The sequence below is a fragment of the Manis javanica genome, chromosome 11 (assembly GCF_040802235.1).
Source record: "Manis javanica isolate MJ-LG chromosome 11, MJ_LKY, whole genome shotgun sequence".
NCBI lineage: Eukaryota > Metazoa > Chordata > Mammalia > Pholidota > Manidae > Manis > Manis javanica.
In genome coordinates, this window is record NC_133166.1 from 22,931,198 (window position 1) to 22,948,091 (window position 16,894).

At 47.2% G+C, this 16,894-nt stretch overlaps 1 protein-coding gene across 3 annotated transcripts in view; it reads left to right on the forward strand.

The window, feature by feature from the left end:
* XNDC1N (XRCC1 N-terminal domain containing 1, N-terminal like) overlaps positions 1-16,894 on the forward strand; it is a 35,991-nt gene that overhangs the window by 10,792 nt on the left and 8,305 nt on the right. For 2 of the 3 annotated variants that reach the window (XM_037026272.2, XM_037026270.2), the window contains exons 6-10: positions 956-1,041; positions 1,277-1,449; positions 3,380-3,452; positions 4,846-4,973; positions 5,690-8,703. In XM_037026272.2, the coding sequence (XP_036882167.1) occupies positions 956-1,041; positions 1,277-1,449; positions 3,380-3,452; positions 4,846-4,973; positions 5,690-5,925 (696 nt within the window). In that variant the 3' untranslated portion in view covers positions 5,926-8,703. Of the gene's footprint in view, positions 1-955; positions 1,042-1,276; positions 1,450-3,379; positions 3,453-4,845; positions 4,974-5,689; positions 9,344-10,898; positions 11,112-12,023; positions 12,189-13,326; positions 13,502-16,043; positions 16,245-16,328; positions 16,492-16,894 lie in introns of those variants that run through there. The other variant, XM_037026273.2, reaches the window with a different exon arrangement.

Below are 16,894 nucleotides of genomic sequence, written 5' to 3' on the forward strand. Positions count from 1 at the left end.
TTTACCTTTATAAGAATGTGAGATAAAAAAACAGAATCAGGTCTATCTAAGATAGAAGAATCAGAAAAGATTATTTCTAAAAGGGAAATAGTCCACAAATGAATCAATGCAGATAAATTGCATTTTGACAAAGAATTAAGAAACTGTAGCATACTGTATAAATCTATTGCATGGTTATTGCACATAAACATTTTTGGAGTTAGAAGTAGAGAAGTGTGTAAAATGCATGTGACAAGTATGTGGCTAATGCTAGAAAGAGATGTGATCTCTGTATACACTTATATACATACACATCTCTTTACAGATGACTAGAAATGGTAGCTAAAATTGGTAGGTTTTTAATTCAGGTGAACAAAATTGTTTATAAAATAAATCGCACTGGAATTTAAAAAGTATTATTAAGCAATATGTAGAAGAGAAAAATGTCCCCAAATAACTAAAAATAGAACCATTTTAAAATACAAAGAAACATGTAATTTGTTCTCTCACATAGGTGTATAAAGAGAAATGAGTGATTTTTTTAGTTTTGTACCTATGTGAATCAAATTTATGTATGTACAGTTTTTTAAATGTATGTGTGTGTGTGTGTGTGTGTGTGTGTGTGTGTACACTTTCAAAAGTTTGCACATGGTGTGTGTGTATGTGTGTACACTTTCAAAAGTTTGCACATGGTATGAGTCCCATTGCCATTTTTCCCAACAGTATGTATTCTTTTATCCCAGGTCTTTCAGGATCATGACAAAACCTTAGCTTTGGGGAGCTAAGCTTACAAAATCACCAAGTCTTAGAACTGAAGGAGAGTGTACACACACAAGTGAAGTTACTACCTTCATGTTAATGCAGATATATTCATTCACTAAGTTGAAATCCTGGTTTGGGAGGATCCCTGGCACTACGTGGCAGTGTCCCCTGGTGGTGTATTTCTGTATTTCATATTTCTCCATTTTCTTCTCAGGCTTCTTCTGATGCTCTGGAGTCTGGTCCCAGCCCCTGGTTGGCTAATCCTTCCATTCGGAGGACATTCTTCCCAGATGCCCAAAGGTACATAGCTGCCAGAATGGAGGCCTCTCAGCCACTTCTCAGTTCTTTCTCCTGAAAGTGGAAGGCTACCAAGTTGCTCACAGGCACACAAGCCCTGCCTGGGTTCCCCCAATTAATCACAAACTCTAGGCTTAGCCTTCTCAAACTAGCTTTCTTGCTTAGTTGCTACTGACTTGGGTGAGCAGAATGGAATCTCTGTTCTGAGTGAAACCAAGTATTCTCTGTTTTTCTACAGGAGCACCAAAGAAATTTCAGAGCTTAGGAATATCCTAAAGCAGCTGCAGCCAGGGACTTTGGGGCGGTCAGCCCATATGGTGCTTTCAGCTGCCCACCGGACACCTCCAGCCAGTGTGGCAAGCCCAAAAAACAACCATGCAGAACCAGGTCCCAGTCATCCAGACAGCACAGGTAAGGCCCCATGGCTTACCTTTGACTCCTTACTCTCTCTAGCACCATCTTTCCTCCTTGAATTCCCCCACTGCTATACAAGGATGGCTCACAAATGGACTGTTGTGGGAGAAAAGATAATTGTCAGTGTCTTGCTACCAGAGAGAAGTCAAATATGGCATAGCAGTTGAAAGAGTACTGGTCTAGGAATCAGGAATCCTTACCTCATCTTCAAAGCGTAGGAATTAAGCCAAATGGTATTTAGGCCTCTTGCAATATTAATGTTCCATGATCATCTCAGGACAATTAAGTCAGAGTGCTGGAGTATGGAGCTTATTGGAGAAAGAAGTAGGGGAATAATGTGTTTTAATCACAGAGGAAGAAAGGATTAAACATTTTGGAGTTCCTGCTTTGCACCAGACCTGCTAGGTATTTATACTAACTTTATCCATTTGATTTTCATGGTAAACTTACAAAATAGATCCTATTATACTCATGCTACAACCGAATCAGAGGTTCAGAGAGATAAATATTGAGTCACCTATAGCATCTTACTACGCTGATAGACAGTGACTGCAATGGGGTGGGGGGGGGGCACTTGATAATATGGGTGAATGTTGAAACCACAATGTTGCTCATGTGAAACCTTCATAAGATTGTATATCAATGATAACCTTAATTTAAAAAAAAATTCTGAGTCACACAGCTAGTAAGTGGCAGAGCCAGGATTTGAATCCCAGAGATCTTGTTCTTTTCACTATTCTAGATAGCAAGAGAGAGAAAACAAGTAGAGTTCTCATTTAAAACCCTTGGTTTCACTTATTGCTTCATTGGGAAAATACTTTAAAAGAAAATGGTTTATCTCTCTTTCAAAGAACTGAACAAATGAGTGAAATAATAAGTATGTAATTTGATTGCAGAAATAGGGTACATTGGATATTGTTGTATAACAAATTACCGCAAAACTTAGTGGCTTAAAACAATATTATCTCACAGTTTCTCTTGGTTGGAAATGTGGATGTGGCTTAACTGGGTTGTCTGGATCTGGATCTATCACAAGGTTGCCATCATCACAAGGCTCAACTGGAAAGGATTTGCTCCCTAGCTTGCTCACATGGTTGTTGGTAGGCTCAGTTCCTCATGGGCTGTTGGTCTGAGGCATCGCTCAGTTCCGTTGGCATGAGAGCTTCTACATAGAGCTTCTCACAGTGTGGAAGTTTACTTCATCAGAGTGAGCAAGCTGGAGGGCAGGAGAGAAAGTGCTAGCAAGAAAGAAGTCAGTCTTTTGTAACCTAATCATAGAAGTCACATCCCACCACTTTTGCCATATTCTGTTTGTTAGAAGCAAATTACTAGGTCCTACCCACACTCAAGGGAAGGCATGAATACCAGGAGGCAGGAATCAATAGAAATCATTTCAGATGCTGCCTTTCTCATAAGGAAGGATGTTTTATTATTTTAAGAAATGGAGATTAGAAAGAAAAATAACAGGCTGGGCACTGGAGCTATGAAAGCACTTTGAAATATATTAAGTACTATATAAAGTACTTTATAAATTCAGAATAGCTAGACAAATGGTTCTTGGTTTTGTTACCACTCAATTGTCAGATAATTATTGAACATCTGTGTGTGTGAGACTGCTAGGCACCAGGTATACCACAGTAAATGAAATAGCAATATTCCTACCCAGTGGAGAGATGAGTCCATGTTACGCAGGAAATCTGAAACCTAAACTGTGATAAATACTTCAAAGGCAAAGCATAATAAGATGACCAGATTTAGAGAATCCAAGGACAGTGCCTCACAGGAATTAGCATTTCATTTAAGACTTGAAGAGCAAGAAAGAATTCACCAGGCAAAGAAAATAGAAAGAATAGTCTTAAAAGAAGGAACAGCATGTGTGGAGGCCCTTTTGTTAATGAGCTAGATTTAATGAGTGTTTCTAACACAGAGCCCAGACCAGAGGAGCAAAACTCAGAGAAAGGTATGGGCAGGACGAAGAGACAGAAAATGCAATCCCGCAGGTAAGTAGGTCAACCTGAAAGACCTAGACCACCTCCCCAAACCTTTCTGCCCTTCTGTACTTGTCCTTCCTCCTCTCATGTTTCAGTTAGTTCAAAGAGTACTCTTGTGTCTGGGTCTTGAGCTCATGGTCTGGACCTAGAGGGTAGTAGAGAAAAGATGTCCTTATCCACATGTTGTCAAACTTGGAGCTGGGCAAGGAGGTGGCCTTGCTGTGAACCAGAATCTGAAGATGACTACACAGTATCTCATGGACTTCATTAAAATTTAAATCTTTTTCTGCTTCAAAAGACAGTTGTCAGGGAAATAAAAAGACAACTCACAGAATATGTGAGAAAACATTTGTATATCACATATTTGATAGGGACTTGTATCTAGAATATATAAAGAATCCTTATGACTCAACAATAAGCAGATAATCTAATTTTTTAAATGAACAAAGGATCTGATTAGACTTTTTTCCAAAGAAATGGCCTATAAGCACATGAATTGATGCTCAACATCATAATCCACCAGAGATATGCAAATCAAAACCACAGTGATAACATCACCCCCACTGGGATAGTTATAATAAAAAGTGTTGGTGAAGATGTAGAGAAATTAGAACTCTCGTACATTGCTAGTAAGAATGTAAATGGTGCAGCCACCTTCATAAACAGTTTGGCAGTTTATCAGAAAGCTAAATAGAGTTACCATAACCCAGCAATTCTAGGAATTTACCTCAAAAAATTGCTAACAGGTATTCACACAAAAATGTGTAGACAGATGTACATACTGGAAACAACCCAAGTGTCTGTCAACTGATAAATATATAAACAAAAAGTGGTATATCCATACAGTAGAATATTATTTGACCAGGAAAAAGAATAATGATACATGCTATAACAAGGATGAACCTTGAAAACATGCTAAGTCAGTCACAAAAGACCATATGTTAATATTTAATTTATATGAAATGTCTAGAATACACAAATCTATGAGGACAGAAAGTAGATTGTGGTTGCCAGGGTCTCTGGAGAGAGAGGAATGGGGAGTGACTACTGATGGGTTCAGGGTTTCTTTTTGGACTAATGAAAATGTTCTGGAATTAGATAGTTAAGGTTACACTGTCTTATGACTATCCTAAGACCAATGAATATTATACTTTAAAAGTACGAGTTTTATGGGATGTACATTTTTATATCTCAATTAAAAACCTGGAGGTAGTAATAGTAGCTCTGTTCTCAGATGTTTGAAGGTTAAACGACTTCCCTCAAGTTGGATACATCAAGTGGGAAAACCAGGACTACAGGGCTTCTGGCTCTACAACAACCAGTCTACCTCTTCAACCTAATCTGGGGCTCCCTCAGCTCTTCTGGCCTCTTGTTAATAGCTGCTTTTTATTCTTTCTCACAGGTCTTTATCCATCTTGAACTCTCAGCCAAACAGGAAGGGGATAGCAAAGGCAGGACAAAGAGAACAGCACCGACCCCCAGCCCAAAGCAGCAGGGCCCAGGACAGTGGACAGTGCCCCATTTGTGCAGGTAAGCTGCCTGGGCACGGGTGGTTGTGAGACTAGTAGGCATCCCCTGAGGGAGGAACAGGAGATACAGGAATGCTGCCAGGAAACATTTGAACATGAACTCCTAGCCTCTGTCATCTCTGCAGTTACATACAAGTCTGTATTGAGCACCATTTACATTGTGTTGGCCATGCTGACAAAGGGAGGTGGGTCCTGTCCTCAGGAGAAACATGAAACAAAACAATATAAAACACCATCAGAGAGGTTCCAGAATTTCCTTCATAACTTTTTCCTCCATGTCCAGATTCTACTTATTCTCTAAGGCCCCATTCAAATGGTACTTACTTGCTGAGTCTTCACTGATCCTCTCAGATAATCTCTCCCAGCTGAGCCCTGGCAGCACTCTGATTCCACTGGGCTTAGTACTTCTCACCTTCTGTTTTGTATCTTAGTTATTTGTGGTCCTAGCTTATCTTTACCCCTAGGCTCTGCAGTCCATAAGGACAGGCCTAGGTTTACAACCCTCAGCTCCTAACAAAGATCATTCCCATCACAAACACTTGATTAATGTTTGGTGGATTCATGACTGGATAGTGTCTCTCAGGAAAAGATAGTCAACCATAGTGAATTTCCAGCAGAAACAGCTGCATTTGATAGCAGACGTTCCCCTCAGGTTGTTTGGGTGTCATCCTACCTGGAAGCAGGCCCAGTTTTGCTCACCTCTGTCTCTCCCCCTAGGCTCCTTCAGCACCGCAGCTCTTCCCCAGCATGCTGCCACTTGTGGAGAGACCTCCCCGCCTCACCCAGCCTCTCCCTCCCCATCACCATCTTCACCACAGGCTGCACCGTGCGTGTCATCCCCAGAGAGCTCACCACCCAGCTCCTGGGTCCAGTGCCCTATCTGCCAGTTGCAGTTCTCAGCAGGAGAAGTAGAAGAACATGCCAGCCTGTGTGGGGAGGTCCCTCAGGCATAAGCCATGAGGTCCTATGGTTTTGACCCTCCTGCCCTCTATGACTAAAACTGTAGAGTGGATCTCTTGACAGCTGAGAAGGACTGATGAGGCCAAGCTGCTCTTTCTCCTTCCCTCCACTCATTCCCTCAGGACTCTGCCTGAAGGCACCTCTGGGCCCAGCCTGCTCCCCACTCCCAGTTGTCAAGGATTCTGTCACCATGGCACCCTATTTTTCCAAAGACAGCTCCATCCTTTTCTCCTGGGGATATTCTGGGGTAGAATTGGTAGTATCATTAGGGCTTTGGGACAGTCCGGAATGTATTTCCCTCAGTTAAGTAGCTTGTATCCTTATACCCATTTTCCTGAAAGGAAAACTGAGGCCCAGTAAAAAGAAAAGCAGTGCCTGGCAGCTAAGATTCTGGGGTGTACTGGAAAGGTCAGAGTGATTTTTGAGCATTAGACTGACCTCCAGCATCCTGTGAACTTAACTCTCAGTATCTTTTGTGGGTTCTCTCCCTGGGTTTAATCAGGTAACAATATTGCTGTGTGACTTTAAGCAAGTTATTTATCTTGGACCCAGAATTAACCCTAAGTAACAGAAAACCTGTACTCACAGGGCTATAATAGGGATCTAATGGGTTAATGACTAAGGTATGGTATAGCCCAGGGTTCCACTGGGCAAATCCCAGTCCCCATCTATACATGAAGCAGTTGGACCAGTGGGTCTTTTAGGTCCGCTCCACCTACAATGTTCTAAATTCTGTTCCCACCTTCTTTGAGCTCTCCCTGTATCCTCTCTCCCTTTCCCAGAAGATCTCATTGTATGGCACTAACACCAGTTCCCCTGGTCTCCAGGGTACAGGGCAGAGGGGAGCAGCTGGTGCTGACAGAGGGAGGGCCCAGGGTGGAGTTTTGAATGGGCAGGAAAAAGGAAGCTGGGCACAGTCAGAGGAGCAGAACGACCAAGAGTTCAGTCCTTCGGTCCCTGCCAGCATAGGTGGGTGCAGCCATGGACCCCCTCACGGTAAGAGGCCTGCTCCCCTGTGCACCCCCATCCTGGACCCATTTCTGGCTGTGATTAAAACAGTAGATTGACCCAGAGGGGTGGCAGGGACATCCTAGCTGCCATGCAGCGGTGACTATCACCACACGGGTGGGAGAAGAGCCTGTGGAGCTCTGAGCCTGGGGCCAGCAGAGAAAAGCAGTGAGGAGGGGCAGGACCCTGTAGAAGAGGGACAAGGTGGCACAGAGGGGAAGAAATGCCACCCAAAGCCGGAGGAGCAGAGACGGGAGGCTGGTGCAGGAGGAGCTTACTGGGATCTTGCTAGGAGGCCAAGACAGAGCTGAGGAGCTTGGGAAAAGCCCAGTTCAAAGACCCTCCTGTGTGGACCTGTCCTTCGGAGGCTCTGGGACTTCCAGAGGGATGAGCAGCTGGAAAATGAAGCCAACAAGATGGCGACTGGGTCCTGGGCAGATCCTGTGTGCCTGCTGGTGGGGTGGAGGTCCCATTGCAGCCCTGGCTGCCTGCTTTAACCTACCCTTTCTCAAAGTACCCATATTTCGCCCCACTGTGTGTGTGAGTTCCTTTGAGGATGGAAGTTGTGCTGAGGAAGGGGCCCCCAATCAGACCTAGTCCTGGCACTTGGCCTAACCTGAGAATCCACACAATAAAATGGTGACTAAGAAAGTCTTTGTAATCTTCAATGCTGCTGGCTTCTCAATGGGGCAAGTGGCTGTAGACTAATGAGCACAAGGAATCGAGCTCTAGAGGCTGGAAAACAAGTCTCCCCTAGAGCCACACTGCCCTGCCAGCACCTTGACTTGAGCCCAATGTTACTGGTTTCTGACTCCTGACCTCTAGAATTGTAATAAGAGAATAAATGTGTGTGGTTTTAGTCACTAAGTTTAAAAAAAAATGTGTTTTTCAACCAAGACCAATTTTCATTGGTATTTTCATCTGTATGAAATAATGTCTGTATTTCAACACTATCAGTACTAGCAGCAAAGTGGAATGTTACTAACAGCTCAACAAATCTATATAAGAAACTATTATGGTATGAAAAGGTATTTTCAAAATGATTGATTCCTGGAAAATAGGGAAATGAAATTTGTCCCCTACATGGACAATTTTTCTGGAACATTCATACTATCATACAACATGATCACATTGTATAAACCATATTTACTAGAGTATAATAACATGCTGACAGAAGAGTTTTAGCATAAAACATAAAGGCGATAGCATTGTTATTGCCCTTAAAATAAAAAAATTATTGAATCATTTATCTAATATATCCCATATTTGGGGGTTTTGAAGAACCAGAGATTGAAGAAATCCAAAAGCCACTCTACTAATCATAATTCCTATTTGAGTTGAGTAATAGCACTGAAACAGCTAATAACACCAACTCTTGCACTAGGCTGCCAGGGTTTGCATCTTATCTAAGTGGCTGACATGTCTGAATTTCAGTTTCCTCTCCTGTTAAAGGAGGAATGATAATTCCTACCTCACAGGGCCACTCTAAGGAGTAAATGAGTTCCATACTTATGACGTGCTTAGAAAACTACCAGCATATGTAAGTGTCCATTAGTATGTGTTTGGGACAAGGAAGAATGCAATGGTGGCAGGGTGTAGAGTGTTAAGGGCTTGAACGTGGGAAGGATGAAGGAGCAAGGGAGGTTGGAGACTTAGGGTTCCATCTTCCACTCCTTTACCCAACCACAGCCTAACTGGACCGAGATTGTGAACAAAAAGCTAAAGTTCCCACCTGCACTCCTGGGTGCCATCCAGGAGGGGCGGCTGGGCCTTGTGCAGCAGTTGCTGGAGTCAGGGGACGAAGCCACAGGCAGTGGGCCAGGTGGGCCCCTGTGGAATGTGGACGAGGCTGAAGACCGTTCCTGGAGGGAAGCTCTCAATCTGGCCATCCGCCTGGGACACGAGACCATCACTGATGTGCTGTTGGCCAATGTCAAGTTTGACTTCCGACAGATCCACGAGGCACTGCTAGTGGCAGTGGACACAAACCAGCCAGCAGCGGTGCGCCACCTGCTGGCCCGTTTGGAACGGGAAAAGGGCCGCAAAGTGGACACTAGGTCTTTCTCACTGGCTTTCTTTGACTCATCAATTGATGGTTCCCGCTTTGCACCTGGTGTCACTCCACTCACCCTGGCCTGCCAGAAGGACCTGTATGAGATCGCACAGCTGCTCATGGATCAGGGCCACACCATTGCCCGGCCCCACCCAGTCTCCTGTGCCTGCCTCGAGTGCAGCAATGCCCGCCGCTATGACCTGCTGAAGTTCTCCCTGTCCCGCATCAACACCTACCGTGGCATTGCCAGCAGGGCCCACCTCTCACTGGCCAGCGAGGATGCCATGCTGGCTGCCTTCCAACTCAGCCGCGAGCTCAGGCGCCTTGTATGCAAAGAGCCTGAGTTTAAGGTTGGTTTCTCATACTTTCCCCTGCCTTCAGTGCCCCGTATCTGTTCTCTCACCAAGGCATGGTAAGGCCTGTGGTGTGTGCTCAGGGAAGTAGAAAACAACAGAAAGGTAAGGGAGGTCTTGCTCTGTTCTCAGAAAACCTCCATTCTGATGGGGAGATAAAATCCCGCCCTGAGGGGATCTCATTCTAATAGCAGAGGGCTGTCCCTCTAGGGGCACTAGTCTTATGAGGATAGCACAAACCCCACCCAAAGGTGCCCTGGGACTGTCTGAGAGAAGAGAGGGAACAGAGAGATAGAAAAGCAGCTGGTCAGGCTTAGAGATGACATTCAGTAGGAACTGTCCTTTCTGAAAACCTGCTGTGAGGTGCCACCTAGAGCATGGTGTGTTAGGGCCTCAAGCTCGTGATCACAAGCAGACAATACCCTCCTAGGATGCTCAGCTTCATTAAGTGTGCCTCTGTGGATGGTGCTACAGGGCAGACTCCTTGGAAGTAGGAAGAATCTTGCTATACAACCAGATGTTTTAATACAAGTGAGGAGAAGCAGGGAGGATAGTTGAAGTTGGTGTGCAGCCCAAGCAAAGGCTCTCAGGTAGTAAAAGTAGATACAGTGATGAGAACAGGACCCTGTGCAGGACAAAGGATGTGTGAAGGGAGCCCTGGAGGCAGGGCCTAGTCCGTTCCATCCGTCATTCATCCACTGACATCCCCTCTGTGCCAGGCAGACTTGGTCCCATGCTCAGGATTAACATTAGGTGGGGAAACAATATTATAACAGAGGCCTGAGGCAAGATAAGGCCTGTGCCAGGTGGTCTGGGGAAAGAGCATGCTGCTCCACCAGAGCTGTGGAAGAATCAGAGAGTACAGAACCCTACTTTACAGGTAACAGGAAAGAGTAGGCCTTCCAAAGGATGCTCCCTCCATCCTCAGCAGACCACAGAAGGAGGAAGCAGGAATTGTCATTTCCGGGCAAGGGAGCTGAGGCCTGGACAAGGGAAGTACCTTACCCGTGTGACACCACCTGAGGGACAGTGCTTGGGACATGGGCCTAGCTCCTGCAACCCTAGCCTGGATTCTCTCTAGGGTTAGTACCCAAAATAAAACCAAGGATAACATGGGTAAAGTGGAGGTGAGAACTGCCTTACTCATGTGTGTATCTCCTGAAACTGCCCACATGCGTTCTTATATAAGGTAGGTGCACAAAAATTCAAACGAACACAGGAAAGGCATGAAGAGTAGGAGAAGTGGGACAGGAAATAGAAATTAGAAAATGGAGGGACGTGGGATTCGCAAAGGTATCCAAGGGGTTTGGGTTGAAATGACTCAGAGGAGGTAGATGGAGCACCAGAGAAGCAAAGCGGACACAGGAGGTACCTTATAGCAAGGAGAGGTGAGGTGGCACAGAGGAAAGGAATGAATGGCTCAGAGTGACACCAGGTGTGGGGAAGTGATGGCCTGAGGGCAGGACAGAGGTAGGCCAGGCCCACAGTTGGGAGGGGGGCGCTGACTTGATGGGGCTGGGTGGCCAGCTCACACAGACCTGCTTCCCTACAGCCCGAGTACATTGCCCTGGAGTCGCTGAGCCAGGACTACAGCTTTGAACTGCTGGGCATGTGCCGGAACCAGAGTGAGGTCACTGCAGTGCTCAATGACCTGAGTGAGGACAGTGAGACTGAACCGGAGGCTGAGGGGCTGGGCCAGGCCTTTGAGGAGGGCATCCCCAACCTGGCAAGGCTGCGACTGGCGGTCAACTACAACCAGAAGCGGGTCAGCTGGGTCCTACCCACCTTCCCCTCGCCAACTGGGATCCCTTACTCTGCCACCTCTAGGTAGCCCGGACTCTGAACCTAAGTAAGGCCTTTCTGTGCCCTCAGGACCTTGTTAGACCTTGATTTTGAACATCCTTCTGTCTATCTAGCCCTCGGATCCTCTGGGTCTCCCATCCTCCCCTCTTACCTTCAGTCTAAGCCTCTAACCTCTCCCCTGCCCTTGTAAGTCCCATTACCCACCAGGACTCCACCTTCAAACGAGACATCTGCCTCTGGCCTGCTGAGTAAATCTGGTCCAGTCTTCCTATTGTGAGACTTCAGTATCTCTGTTCAGCAAGATAAGGCTAGATCTCTCAGGGCTTAGAAATCAAGTGATTCCATTATTCCCCATCTCATGAGATGCCTGCCCCCCTAAGCTAAAGACATGCTCCCTCTGGCTTCCCCCAGCCCTTCACTCCTCCCTCCCGATCCTCAGATACCCTAACCTGCCAGGAGCTTAACCAAAACCCTCTTTTCACAATGGATCCCCTGGTCCTGCCCTCCAACAGACCAAACCCCACCTTCCCCCATCCACAAAACCATTTTGAGGTGTCCCCCATCTCAGAGAAGAGAGGGAACCCTGCAGGTTCTGGGACTTGAGTATCCACCGCTGCCTGCCTTAGGTTCAGGAGAATCTTTTGAGTTCAGCTTCTCCTTCACAGACAAGAAATCAAGACCCAAAGAGGGGTGGGGTCTGCCCACGGTCACATGGCAAGTGAGTTGCCTCTCTTCTGAGCTGGCTGGTCTGGGGAGAGAAGAAATATGGTTCATGTCTATGGCAGGGAAGTAAGGACAGTGCGCCCAGCCAACTCCCCCTTTCTCCTCCCTGCCCGTTGGCTGCCCCATCTGCTCACGGCCCGTCTCTGCTTAGTTTGTAGCACACCCCATCTGCCAGCAAGTCCTCTCTTCCATCTGGTGTGGGAACCTGGCTGGCTGGCGTGGAAGCACCACCGTCTGGAAGCTCTTTGTTGCCTTCCTCATCTTCCTCACCATGCCCTTCCTCTGCCTTGGCTACTGGCTGGCACCCAAGTCCCAGGTACTAAGAATAAAATTAATGATAACTGTCATGGGAGCCCTTATTTTAGGCCAGGCTGTGGACCAGGCACTTAGAGAATGTTCCCTGTCAGTGCCTGAGGTGGCCCTGGAAGGTAGGCATTACACCTACCTCTGTTTTGTAGAGGTGGCACAGGGAACAGCAGTCCTCTTTTTGTCCAGGAGACACAGTAAATAGTAGTCAGGATTTAAACTGAGGTCTCTCTTTGTCTCCAAAGCCTGAATCCTATAGGTAGCTCTATACTCTGCTAAAGAGACTCCCACCCCAACCTACACATTCTTTGAGAGCCCTTGTGAACTGAGATGTTTTTATTCCTCATTCAACAAATATTTCCTTGAGACCCTACTGCAACCCAGGAACTGGCTGGGTAGGTAATGAAGAGCCATCCCTGTCTCCATTAACCAGGTAAGGAACAGGGAGAGCCTTGTTCAGGCAGCAGGAACAGCGCCACTGAAGGTCCAGGGGAGGGAGAACATAAAGTATTAGAAAAACTGAACGGAATTCAGTGCTGCTAAAGCCTAACTGCAAGTAGCAGGTGGCGGGAAGTAGGCAGGAGCCAGATCTCACAGAGCTTTATAAGCAATGACGGAAGCCATTGCAGGCCTTTAATGAGCTGAGTGATCCTATTAGTCTTATGTTTTAGAAAGCTCTCTACTAGTGGTGTGAAGGAAGGACTTGGGGAATGGGGCAGGGGTTAGGGAACTGGTCAGAGTGTGTGAGAGAGAGAGGATGGAGAGATACCTTTAAGCTTTTTGGTCTGGTGGCAGGGACATTGTCTAAGCTGGGAACACAGGAGAAAGTTTGGGGTAGAAGATTAATTTATTTTTAATACGGTTGAGATTGAGGAGCCTGTGGGAGTTAAAGTTACTTTATGTCTGTGATCCTCAGCTCCTTAGCTGAAAAATATATATATAATAGTAATACCAACCTCATATGCTTACAAAGGAAACAACAGATATGAAATTGTAGGGCCTGATATATAGTCCATTCCCAGTGAATGTCTGAGTAAGGGAGGGAGTGAAAGGAGTCACGTGTGGGCTGGGCATTCTGGAAGCTCTGCCAGGTGGGGAGAGAGGTAAGCAGGACGCTGAGAGCCACGCTGTCCTTCTTTTCCCGCAAGTTGGGCTGCCTGCTAAAGATCCCAGTGCTGAAGTTCCTGCTGCACTCTGCCTCCTATCTGTGGTTCCTCATCTTCCTCCTGGGAGAGTCCCTGGTCATGGAGACACAGCTGAGTACCTTCCGCGGCCGTAGCCAGAGCGTCTGGGAGACTTCACTACACATGGTTTGGGTCACAGGTACTTGTGTGGGGCCTTTTATTCGTGGCAGTCCCCTTGAGGGGTCCTCATCACTGTTCTTCATAATAAGTACCCCAGTGGGCAGCGCCTGCACCTTTAGATGCCCCCTGAACATATAACCAGAAACCTCTGGGCTCTAGCACACCAAGGGATCTTCCCCTTCACCCCTAATTAGGACAGAGCCCTGTGACAGGCTCCCTGAGCAAGGACTCCATTCTTCTGCCACCCTGCCACCAGTCACTACTTCACTCTATAGGTTCCTATCTTCTCACAAATAAGACACTGGTCCACAGCGTCAGGTGGGGAGTTACCTTGGTGTAAGGGTAACCTGCAAGTACATCACCAGGCAATCCATCTCAGAGGTCATGGAACAGAAAGGCTCACAGACCAAATTAAAATGCTCAAGTCATACAGTTTATTAAATCCATAAGTGGTGTACTTTTGATGGTGTTGTTATGACCAGAGTTGAGGTTTGAGATGCAACCCCAAGAAGTTGCCTGGGCCCAATACTTGACCTGGGGCAAAACACAGGGGCAAGTATGTCTGGCTAAAGCTGTAGCTCGCTAATCATCCTATGAGCAGCTATGACTTCTCTTTGCAGTCTTCAGGCAGAGGATATGTGGGCGCACAGTGGGTATCACCAGTGGGTAGCTGATGTGAGATCTGATGAATCCTGACAGCCTCATCTGCTTCATGTGTATTCAGTGTATCCCTTTCCATGTATGCACACACACGTGCTCTACTTTATTCAACACATTGCACAGATAACTAACTTACCTATGCTTAATGCATAAGTTTCATCTCTTCCTTGGTTTTCTTGTCTTCCATAGCAGGATCAAATATTCTGAAACAATTCAGCAAACACAGTTTACCAGAATCCCCAGACTAGCCTCTGCCTGGGCAGTGCAGGAGGCTGGACTGGTGGTCCCTTCCTCAGCCGTCGTCCCCTCAGTCAGCTCTAGCTTAGTTAGCAAACTCCCAAGCCACAAGTAAGCCAAGTCCACTCCACCACCTTGTACTCAGTCAGTGCTGTCTGAACGGAACTTCGGCCAAGAAATTTTGGGGAAGAAAACAAGGGCAGTCCAAGAGGAAAAATTTCTCATCCAGTTATTTACTAAACATTGATGGGTGCTGGGTGGAGATAAAATCAATTCTGCCTATTGGGGAAGAAAAGTCTTAAGAAACAAAACTCTTCATTTCTTCATGCAGTAAATGCTTTGCCACCCACTGCAATCAAAGCCCTGCGAATACATGGATAAATTAAATATGGTTCCATCCCTCTGTTCAACATACCTGACAGTGCAAGGCCATGCTCACGAGGTCCTGTCCTGCTGGGGGCACTGATCCAGCTCCTGCCCGCACCACACTCCCACTTGTCCCCAGGCCTAAGCCTCTCCCCTTCCCATGCTGCGCCTTCACTCCTCCTCCAGGTCTCAGCTTAAACGTCACTCTTTGAGATGCTTTCCCTGACCCCAAATCAGGGTGAAGGCCCGATTCCCCAGCACCCCGAGACAGCCCTTCTGCCCCCTGCTCCTCAGTCTTGGCATCTGTCACGTTGCATCGGGACTGCTTGGCTTCTTGATTCTCTTCCTCACGAGGTGCTGAGCCCTGGGAAGCCAGAGGTCGTATTTGTCATATTCACCACAGGGTCCCACTGGCACACAGTGGGAGCTTGATACATGTTTGTTTAATAGTGACTACTAGGTTTTGTTCTGGGCAATGGGACAAGGAGATGAATTAGATATGGTCCCTGACCTTGAGGGGTTCCAAATTCAGGGGAGGTGAGGGAAGACTGACCCAGGAGGAGATACCTTGCAGTGCCCCATGGTGATGGCATCACAGAGAGCTGAAGAGAGCTGTGAGGACACAGAGCAGGGAGCAACTCACTCCGCCTGGTCAGGGAAGGCTTCACAGATGAGGTGGTTTTTGATCTGGGCTACAAAGGTGAGCCTGGCTTCCAAAGGGTGTGGAAGGGCATTCTAGGGGACAGAGCCATGAGTGGAAAAGCACACCCTTGTGTCTAGGGCATGGAGAAGAGCACAGGGTGGCATGATCACCTGGCTAATGGGGTCCAGCTTCCAGGAAACACCCCCACCTAGGTCTAGCACTGGGCCCCACTGAGACATGGGCACTGTGAGCAGGCTGATAATTTGGAGTCCCTTCAAATCAATATTCTGAACTATGTGTCAGTATTTAATTGCTGGAGAGCAGCGAGAAACAGATGGACATCATTCCCTCTCAACAACCAACCTCTCCTATTACTCACCTTCTGGGGTTATTGCTGAGTGGGATCTTAGGTGCAGCCCACACCGCAGATGAGCCTGCATCCAGCAGGAGTCTTCTCTATTTTCACATGAGATCACTTTGTACTCAAATAGATTAAATGTCACGTTTTATCGACTGCATTCCTGATGTTTTAGCCCCCAACCCACCTCATGGGTAGGACCCTCCCACCTTAACGACCTAGCTGTGACTTGGGAGGAGGAGGAGGAGGAGTAGGGTTCCGCCTCATCCTGTCCTTGTGCCCTACGACCTCCTTCAGGCTTCCTGTGGTTTGAGTGTAAGGAAGTGTGGATCGAGGGCATGCGCAGTTACCTCCTGGACTGGTGGAACTTTCTGGACATGGTCATCCTGTCCCTGTACCTGGCAGCCTTCGCACTGCGCCTCCTCCTGGCTGGGCTTGCCCACATGCACTGCCAGGATGCCCCCGATGGGGCTGCCTGCCATTATTTCACCACTGCTGGTGAGTGCCCCCCAACTCAGCCCTGAATCCTCCACCCCTTCTCTTCAGTGGCTCTTAGCTCAGCCCACATTGTACCCTGCACAGATCGAAGTGAGTGGCGAACCGAGGACCCCCAGTTCTTGGCTGAGGTGCTCTTTGCTGTCACCAGCATGCTCAGCTTCACCCGCCTGGCCTACATCCTGCCAGCCCACGAGTCGCTGGGCACTCTGCAGATTTCCATTGGCAAGATGATTGATGACATGATCCGGTGCGTACCGTCCCTGCTCCCAGCATCCTCCCCTCTGACCGACTCCCTTCGACCTCCTTCTGACATTCCCAGCTCTAGACAGGACAGGCCGTCTTAACCTACGCTCCTTGCATAGGCTCCAAGGCCTCTGAAACCCTGAAACTATAGGCAAAATTGGGGATGTAAAAGTAAATGTACATTTCTCTGCAGAGAGTCTATAACTTTTCTAATTCTCAAAGGGGCCCGTGACCCCAGAAAAAACTAGGAACCCCTGATAGCAAAATGGACACTTGGGTGGGAGTTCCAGTCCCTGTTCTGTGGCCATCTCTATGACCCTCTCTGGGCCTTAGCTTTCCCATCTTTGTGGTAAGGCCACTGGACACGGGTCTGTTTGGATCGTTCCTGCTCCACAACTGCTCTGAAC